The sequence below is a fragment of the Monodon monoceros genome, unplaced genomic scaffold (genome assembly GCF_005190385.1).
Source record: "Monodon monoceros isolate NGI ecotype Baffin Bay Population unplaced genomic scaffold, NGI_Narwhal_1 Super_Scaffold_14, whole genome shotgun sequence".
Lineage (NCBI taxonomy): Eukaryota > Metazoa > Chordata > Mammalia > Artiodactyla > Monodontidae > Monodon > Monodon monoceros.
In genome coordinates this window covers 66,000,428-66,010,227 of record NW_021703770.1, presented here as the reverse complement: position 1 = coordinate 66,010,227, position 9,800 = coordinate 66,000,428, and the positions used below count along the sequence as shown (strand labels likewise).

Here is a 9,800-nt window from a genome sequence, read left to right as displayed (position 1 = left end):
AGCGGCCAAGGGTGCTCGGGCCTGGAGCGCTGGGGACGCGCCCTGCTTGCGCGCGCTGGACGCGGCGGAGGAGGGCTTGGAGCCTGTACTCCTCCGCGGTTTTGCGACAGAAAGTCCCTCTGGGTCGCCGCAGTCCGTGCCTGACGCGACCTCCCAGGCTGGACTCCGCCGCCGCAGGGTATGCGCAGCCCCCAGAGGGTTTCCGTCACTCTCAGGGAATGTGCTTTTCCTGAGCAGCTCCCAAGCGAAAGTTCATGTCATTTTTACCAAACTTTGCTTTTTACTTTTTAGAATGTTCTCAGATAGATAAATTGAAATGCAGACACACAAGGAAAATTCTCCCTTTCAGAAAACACAGATACTCAAATCCCAGTCTTTTGGGGTTCTCCTAACTTTTAAATCTAGATAAGTAATAAGCTGTTTATCAGGGCTATAAAAATAACAAAGAGCAACTCCTGGCTTTACTCTTTAATGACGGATTAGATCGTGTTCCGTTCTGATTTTACGTGGGTTCCTATTTCAAATTTCAAGCAAATATTAAGGAAGACGATCACTAAGAAATGTAAGTGACCTAAAAAATTAGTTTGGTCTAAAACTCAATAGCTCTGTAATTTCAATGCGGTGCGGCTTGCTGAGTATTTAAGAATCCTTTCAAAGCCGTAGGTGTGTTCCTTCCTGCTGTAACAAAACTGTATTCATCTTTGCACAACATGCGCTGGCGTCTGTAAATTTGGTACTCAACACTCGGCCAAGAATGCTCCCTATCCTGATATGTGTCTACCAACCAGCCTCAATGCGCCAACCAGCCCAGTACCAAGAGCGCCCTGCTGGGTGTCCCTCGATGGCGCCCACCCCACCGTCTGGACCACGGAGTGGCCTGAGCTGCCCCACCATGACTGGGCAGAGGAAACAGTCCCCTGCGTTTCCTGTCCCCCAATCGCTTCGGTAACTCACCCTGACCTTCTCTGAAACTGCACAGACTCAGAGGATTTCGCTTCCAATGTTTAATTTCCAAGGGTCATCTGTGGGTCAGAAGTTTTGGCCGCGGGCTAATTTCCCACCCTTTCTTCCCAGGCAACCAGAAATTTTTTATTTTGGCTTTTCCTCTGCTCTCCTTACAACTTGCTAGTTATAGCAGGAACCCAGGCCCTTTCCCCTCTTCTTGGCAGAGCAAAGTTCAAGCGCAGAGCTTTCTGGAGCTCTTACGGCCAGAGGGTGCTAAGTGAGCAGGTGACGTCAGCCCTTCACTGGCCCGAAACCAGGCGGCGGGCTCCCACTCAAGTGAGGAGAAAGAGCCTAGGCCGTGACTTAGGGCTGGCGACGATTAAACCAGGTAACGAGACACCGGGCAGATGTGTTTTCATTGCTCTGTGAGATAAATGCAGCGTTAAATGCCTGACAACTTCCCAGAAGCAATCAGCAAAAGTTTACGAGTGCATAAACCTCAAAGACCATTCCCCGACGGTTGTTATAAGGCCCACATTTAAAGCTCTTATAAATTCTTCGGCACTTTCCAAAATCTAAGTTTCCAGGGACTATTAAGCAGTCACCTCCTCCGAGGAGACCAGGGGGATTTTCTTGAACCGCCAAGGAAAGAGGTTTGGGGCTCCTACTGAGTGAAATGAAGCTGCGCAAAAGGTTGTTCCGGAAGTTTCGATGGCGGGAGCGGGGGAAGAGGAAGGAGGGCGTGGAAGTGGGGTCCGGGAAGGGCCAGGAGGTGCTCTTCGGCGCTGAGTTATCTGACAGCGGCGTAGGACCGGAGCCTGTCGGGGGTCGCGGATCTAGCGGCACCTTGGCCGCTTTCGGCGGTGGCCCCAGCTTGGCCAGTCCGGTCCCGCAGGGCATAGCCCCATGTGGCGCTCGTAGCTAAACCCTATAGCTCCCACCCGGCCCGGACATGGTAGCTCCTTCACCCTTCTAGTGCCCACTGAGTGGCCGGCAGGAATACAGGCGTCCTGCGGAAAGTACCAGCGCTCTAGCAAGGAGAATCGAGTCAGACACTGCAAACGTGTCTCCACTCCGCCCAGAGCCACGACGGTGCCAGCCTCGGTCCTCCCCTAAGTGGCCAGAGTTCTTTGGTCAGTTAGTATCAGGCACACACGACTCACCTATGTTTATAGAGAACCTTTGTTTATGATCCCGGTGTCAACAAAGCTGCTAATTGAAAAACGGTAACAGGAGCGTGTCGTTGGCTTCCTAAAGCTGGAGGTTAATAGCTGCGCGCGCCGGGGGACGGAGGCGGGAGGGAAGCGGTGAGCGAAGGGCCGCCCCGCACGTCTACGTGCTTTGGGGTCCCCAGGCGAGACACGTGGGCCGGCTCGACCCTTCCAGAGCCGCCGGCCCGGGTCCCAGACTGGAAAGCGTCCCGCAGCTCGCCTGCTCTTTCTCAATCTTTGGGATCCAGTCAGTCCCAAGGCACGAAGGTAACTGATGACTGCGTAGCATTTCTGTCCCGGTGAGATTGAATCTCAGGCAATTATTTTGAAGATACCGCTGGGCCCGTTTTCCTCAGGTGAAAATGCAGACGTTTCTATGCCGTCCTCACCCCTCCTTTATGAAATAAGGCGCCCAACTGTTCCGATATTACCATTCAAAAACAGGTTCTGTGGCGAACCTCATTTGTGAATCTATTACAGAGATTAATAGATTATTTCTCCTTTTTCAACTAATTCTCAGTGGGGAAATTTAACCATATGGTAAGGAGAGAATTAGAATTTCATCACATTAGAGCAAAATGTAATGAAAAGAGTCCAACACCTGGGGCCAGCTCTGAAAGCCACAATTAAAAGGTTTTTAATGAAACCAGAGAAACCAAAAATTTCATAAGCTTCAGTAATTCTGCCACATAAGAGAGATTTACTGGAGGGTGTTGGGAAATATTGTTTTTACTTATGTCATAAGGATGAAAACCAGCTGCTAAATACCATGTGCTCCCAGACACGGGACACAGGAGCTGGAAGACCGCGTGTACCACTTCCCATCCGAAGAGGAGCACTTATTTTCACACTTCGCCTTCCTCTCCCTCTAAGAACAACCGAGGCAGACCCAGATGTCCCTGAATGGCTTCCTAGCTATGGCGGCTACGTTTCTGGGTAAATAAATATGCACAAATGTCCTCCTTGGTGTGTGAGGAGATCTGACTACCGGTGAAGTTGACTCTTCCGAAACAGCTGGATTTTCATCTTGAGGAAAGTTTGAGCAATCAGTTTCTTCCTGTTTAGGAAATCCTGTGCTTCATTAATCACCATCACTGTAGCCGTTCTTTGGAGACGGCTGCAAAAGCACCCCCTCCCTTTAAAAAAATCTAATGGGCTGCATACGCAACTCGATCTTCATTTTCTTTCTCTCCTCCTCCACCCCTCCTCTCCCCTCTCCCCCCGCACCGCCTCAGTCCGGGTAGGAAATGGGCAGGGAGTGGGTGAGCGGGGGCGGAATAAGGCAGTGTGTTCGGGGGGGGGGCGGGGGGGGCGATTGCTTTGCTGTCTTACTAGCTAAGAATCTTGGGTGAATTTGGGGCAAGACAGCGGAGACACCACTTCCCCCCGAAAATCCCATCTCCACATCCAGACCAGAGTCATCCTAGGAACAGGGGTGGAGTATCAGCCTCCCCCGGAAAGGGTCATGTAGCACAGGATGAGACTGTAGTGGCGAGAGAAGGGCAGTGGGGAGGGGGGTGCAGTGGGGGGAGGCGTCTGCTTTCCACGGGACTCCCAGGCTTCGCCGCCGATCTACAATTTGCTGAAGGAGCAAAGAACATCCTCGGCTCTAAGTAGGGCTTTTAGTGTGCTCATTGATGAGTGAAAGTCGCCACACATGTCAAGCTAAAGGCAGTTGTTGGGTTACTAACAGGACCCAGCGCCTTGCAAACATATGCGCTAAGCTGTGTATACAGATGGCAGGCAGAATAATGGAGCAGGCGCCTTTTATAAAGCTCTAGCTGCTGCCTGTCTTCAGACCTGGGAAATGAAACTATTCAGACTCGCGGCCAGATAGCGCCTGCGATTGTTTGTTACCGTTTTAATCCTATTAATTAAAACGTTAACCTGATTGGGTAGAAAGCTCTGTCCCAACAGGCGACTCTTCTTCATAATAACCTACTCAGAGATAATGATGTAAAAGACTCCCCCGTCTGTGGCGGCGGCTGGTTGATGGGTCCGGAAATCTCTTGAAGGTGAATCCAAGCAAGATAAACGGTGCGGAGAGAAGGCGCGGGGCTGGGCTCAGAGCGGCGGCGGCGGCGGCTCCACTCCCTCCGCACCCACCCTCCCACCATGCGGGGCCGCGGCCCATGGTGAGCCCCAGCAGGCAGCACCATCGGCTGGAGACGAAGAAGAAGAAGAAGAGGAGGCGGCGAGCGCGGGGGAAGGCGAAAAAGAAAAAGAAGGGGAGAGGGCTGCCAGCAGCACCGGGACCGACGCGCGCACCAGCCCCAGAGCCCGGCTCGGGCGCGGCTGCGGCGCCGCCCGACTCCCGAGCCCAGGCGGCGGCGGCCGGCGCTGGACCATGGAGCGCGGGCTGCACCTCGGCGCGGCCGCCGCGGGCGAAGACGACCTCTTCCTGCACAAGAGCCTGAGCGCCTCCGCCGCCAAGCGCTTGGAGGCGGCTTTCCGCTCCCCGCCCCCGAGCATGGACCTGTCCCTGGCGCCGCCGCCTCGGGAGCGCCCGGCGTCCTCCTCCTCGTCGCCTCTGGGCTGCTTCGAGCCGGCTGACCCCGAGGGGGCAGGGCTGCTGTTGCCGCCGCCCGGGGGAGGCGGCGGCGGCGGCGGCGGGGTGGGCGTCCCCGGGCTGCTCGTAGGCACCGCCGGCGTTGGGGGCGAACCTAGCCTGAGCAGCCTGCCGGCTGGGGCCGCTCTGTGCCTCAAATACGGCGAGAGCGCCAGCCGGGGCTCGGTGGCCGAGAGCAGCGGCGGCGAGCAGAGCCCCGACGACGACAGCGACGGCCGCTGCGAGCTGGTTCTGCGGGCCGGCGGCGCCGACCCGCGGGCCTCCCCGGGCGCGGGAGGCGGCGGCGTCAAGGCGGCCGAAGGCTGCTCCAACGCCCACCTCCACGGCGGCGCCAGCGCCCCCCCGGGGGGCCCGGCCGGCAGCGGCGGCGGGGGCAGCAGCGGCGGCGGGGGAAGCGGCGGCGGCGGCAGTGGCGGCGGCAGCAGCAGCAGCAGCAAGAAATCCAAAGAGCAAAAGGCGCTGCGGCTCAACATCAACGCCCGGGAGCGCCGGCGGATGCACGACCTGAACGACGCGCTGGACGAGCTGCGCGCGGTGATCCCCTACGCGCACAGCCCCTCGGTGCGGAAGCTCTCCAAGATCGCTACGCTGCTGCTCGCCAAGAACTACATCCTCATGCAGGCGCAGGCCCTGGAGGAGATGCGGCGCCTCGTCGCCTACCTCAACCAGGGCCAGGCCATCTCGGCCGCCTCCCTGCCCAGCTCCGCGGCGGCGGCGGCGGCGGCCGCTGCCCTGCACCCGGCGCTCGGCGCCTACGAGCAGGCTGCCGGCTACCCGTTCAGCGCCGGGCTGCCACCGGCCGCCTCCTGCCCGGAGAAGTGCGCCCTGTTCAATAGCGTCTCCTCCAGCCTCTGCAAACAGTGCACGGAGAAGCCTTAAACACCCCCCACCCCCGAAAAACATAAGACCGACCCCAAAGCTAGAGGAGAGTGAAAAGCTGCTCCCCAACCCCCTTTATTTGGTCCTCTCGTAGTCGTGAAACACTTGAAGAGAAAACAAAGCAGAGGCGAGAACTGCGGAGAACTATCAGAGACAAACGGGACTTCTGGCCTCGACATCCCCAGAATCTCGGTCTTCGGGGTGGGGAGGGAGGGAGGAGGGAGGTGGAGTTGGGATAGAGTATGGATGTCTTTTTTTCTCGGAAAAGTGGCAACTTTGGTGGCAGCCTAGACCGCGAGGAAGCAGAGTTTTCCTTTAAGGGTAAAAAATAAGTTGAGAAGTAGGTGTTATTAAGCGTGGAGAGTATTACGTGGCAAAATAGTAATCCTACTAATAATTGTGAATTTGGCCAGTGCTGAGGGGGAGAGGAGTCGTCCGGGGTTGGGTGGCTTGTGGCACGGAATATTCATTCAGACAAATCAGAAAGGGCACTTGAAAATAAATTTTGATTCTGAGCCAGGAGAAAAACTTGAAATGTAGATTTATTTAAATGAAGAAAAGAAAAACAAAAAACAAAAACAGGAAGAGACACGTTGCTATGAAAGACTTGTATTTTTTATTGTCTCTGAACTTTAATCCTGTGAAAATGCTCAAAAGTTTTGGCAAGAGTGATATTAAAAAAAAAACTGACTGTGGCTGAAAGAATTGCATTTAAAAATATTTATGTGCACCTTGTTACTTTCCACTCTGCAATGATGTATTAACGATTCATGGTATTTATTTGTTATTCTTCAATGACCCTTCCACATCAACAGTATTTATCCTGTGTTAAGGTCATGGGGTCTTATGTGCAGATTCTTTTTAATGCCTCTAAAATTCTGTTTTATAGATTAACTTATATTGTGTGCCAAGTGTTTAAAAGGGTTTATTTGCCAACAAGTATGAAGAGACATATTGATGTATCTGAGCTGCTTAGGTTTATCAAAGGTCACCTGGATATCTTCAGCTGCATCATCCCTGTATTTAAATTGAGCTTTAATAAATTGCTTCAGTCCAAAAATTACAGGAAAGGTGTATTCTTAATTGATGAATGAATTGATCTCTTTTTTTGAAAGGGGACTCCTTTGCATTCTAAAAAGGAAAGACATCACAGCAATAGATCCTATAAGTAAGAACATGCTAAGCAAATATTTTTCCAGGCTGTGCTGTGCATTTTTAAAAGGTCTAATTTAATTGCTTTTAATATATGTATACATATATAAGTTATTTTAACTGGAGAATTATTTAAGTTGAAAGACTGGTTTGATTTGCCTATGGTGTGAAATCCTTTGTTATTTTTCTAAAAAAATTTTTAAAAGAAATAAAATAAAACTAAGGAAGAGCAAGAAGCTATTTACCCAAAGCGAGCTTTCAGTTTTAGTTTGCATGGCTGTTTGCCTGCCTTTCTATCCTACGAAAATCAAGAAAACCTTTTTTAAAAATGGAGTCCTGCTATTTTCCACTCCTTGCAGATAATACTAATTCAGTTTGTCAGGTTGGATGGTGAGTGGGGAGCTATGATGGATCTATTGGCGGGTTTTGGATGTGTAAAGAATGATATATATATTAAATAGGTCAATCAGACTATGACAGCTATGTACAACCATTTGTATGTGTATCTATGTCAGAGAGAATCTTTATTAAAATATTTTGATCAAACATTTCATTATGCTGTGCTTTGTGGAGGGAGCAATCACCTCTCTTCTGTGTTACTCTTTGCTTGAAAGGTAACAAAAAAGAAAGGAGTTTCAGAGAAGGTGGAACTAAAGTTTTGTCAGGGATACACAATTAGGAGCAGCCCTAGTTCACTTGTTTACTTGTTAAAGGACGATGGCTGGGCCTGGTCATTGGAGGATTGATAAATGGGGTCAGTGGTGAGACCCAGAGGAGGTCCAGAGCTCCTGTTTGCTGGCACGAACTTTGAAGGCCCTGCCCTCCCTGGAATTCTTCTCCCACTCTGTATGGCATTGTTAACTACCGTGCCCGGGCCCATCAGAGAGGGTAAAGTTTCTTAAAGAGTTTTTATCAAAATTTCCATCTCCAACTTCCTAAAAGCCAAGGAAAAGCAATGGATTTGGATTCTCTGAGGATGGATTGTATTGTGGCTTCTTCCCCTGCTTTTTTTTTTGTGTGACAGAAGAATCAACCAGGTTGAATTATATGCGTAAACAATGCCCATAGAGATTTTTTAAATGTTCTAGTGTTGCTTGTTAATGAGATTTGTAAGGGAGTATGTTTGGATTGGGTTGGGCGTTGATTCTATTACAGAATGTCTGTATAGGCTTGTATTTGGACTTTAATAATGCCCTCAAATTTAGAAGGTTTGATTTTTATTGTGGTGGAGGTTAAAGAGACGGTGATGGTGAAGTGTTTCCTCTGTAGGCAGTTTGCTAAATGCGTTTTGGTCTGTGTAGCCTCAGCCCATAATGATATCCCTAAATGCCATCAAACTTAGTGGGGGGTGAGGGAGGGTATTTTCTGCTCCACTTGCCATCAAAAAAGATTAATCAGAACCTGTAACTTTTCAGAAAATATAACAGCAAAGGGCCTTGAAGCTGAAGCCCTCCCAGTCTGGGAGTGGGAGTAGAGGGAGGGAAGAGACCAGGGCAGCCCCCAGGCAGGAGGAGACCCGTCTCTCAGCATTTACCAGACAAAGCCTGGGTGCGTCTAATTATGATTATTAAAACAATTTCCATGACGATGTCTAATATTATGTTAATTTGAAAACAACTGTGTATGAAAACTGTCTACTATAATACCTAAATTCATTTAATGAAACACATCGTTAAGGCAATTAAACCTCCTGGATGTGATTAAGAAACATAATTATGACACTGTTCTGGGCCATAATTGGGTGCCTTTAATCAAGGGGTAAAGTGATCAGCAACACAGCCATTAGTTTGTATTGTTCTGGCCCTGCTGTCCATCATTCTGATTATGGATATTCACAGCCGCCATCAGTCGAATTGTTTTTTTTTCTTTTTGCATGTTAACACTGTAGCGGACACATTCGCTGCAAGATTCAACTGCTTAATATTTCTCATTATTAAGAAGGCCTCCTTGATGTATTCCCTCTGTAACCTCTGTGCTGTTCAACTAGTATTAGAAATAGTACAAATAACAAATCTTGAACTTCAGGAGAAAAAGGAAAGCTCACCCTCCTTTCACCCTTTAATTACTCAGTCTCCAGCCCTTAGTCCTGAAGGAGACTGGAAATGATTGGGGGTCGGGGAAAGGAGAGGATGTTGAGAATAAATCGGAATGTCAGACAAATATGTACAATTGTTCAAAGTAGCAGGGTTAATACTATTTATTTTCATTTTGATAATTTCAGACAAATTAATTCTCTTTCCAAATCCAGGAGCTGACCAGCGTTGGGTTCTAGGAATAAATGTGGGACATCTAAAAGGGGCAGGGGAGGACTTTTCGGTGATTTACTTAGGCGGCTTTCCCTGCGCTAACCCCAATGTTTCCAAAGTTTCATTAGCAGCAGATTTTAGGGAAGGAAACCAATGATTGAAGAGAAAATTCTTCCCACACCCGGCAAAACCCCCGGCCGCTTTCCGGGGCCCCTGGACTCCTGGATTTCAGCCCAGTATGGAAAGTTGGCCCACACACTTGTGGGCCCCAGTATGTCCTTCCAGTGTGCATCATCTACTTCGGGACTGGGTGACTGAATACCAGGGAATCAGTGTGGTCTTGCTGAAGTGCCCTTGGGCCAAAACAGAAATCCTGGCCCCTAAAACTGCGGCGTCTGCCAGAGAACCTCGGTCAGCCCCAGAGCCTTCGTCCACCGCGCTTTGGGGCGTTTCTCCCGGGAGCAGGGGACGATCCCCGCTGCTCAGGTTTCTTAGGAAACTGACACTGGGCAGAGGAGGCCGAGCGAGGAGCCAGAGTCCCACCTGGGCTTTTATTCCACCGGTTTCCTTCTCTAACTTCTGTCTAATTTCAATTTCCTTCTCTAATTTCGAATTCCCATTTAGGTCTCATCTCCAGCTTGACATGGGGTACCTACAGGAGTGAAGCGCGTTGAGGCTTTTCGTGGACTCCTACAGGACCAGCAAATGATCACCTTCGAAGAGCTCACTAGTTACCCCTCCTCCCTCCCCGTGGTGCCTGTGTGTGTGTGTGTGTGTGTGTGTGTGTGTGTGTGTGTG

General features: G+C 50.5%; 1 protein-coding gene across 1 annotated transcript; it reads left to right on the top strand.

Annotated features, from left to right (window-relative positions):
* Window positions 1-4,475: 4,475 nt before the first annotated feature.
* On the top strand, window positions 4,476-7,304 carry BHLHE22 (basic helix-loop-helix family member e22). Its single transcript, XM_029222956.1, has one exon. The coding sequence runs from the start codon at window positions 4,504-4,506 to the stop codon at window positions 5,602-5,604; it is 1,101 nt and encodes a 366-aa protein (XP_029078789.1). The 5' UTR covers window positions 4,476-4,503; the 3' UTR covers window positions 5,605-7,304.
* The last annotated feature ends 2,496 nt before the right edge of the window (window positions 7,305-9,800 follow it).

Excerpts from the sequence above, each read along its gene's own strand:
- BHLHE22 (XM_029222956.1), top strand. The coding sequence starts at position 4,504 with ATGGAGCGCGGGCTGCACCTCGGCGCGGCCGCCGCGGGCGAAGACGAC.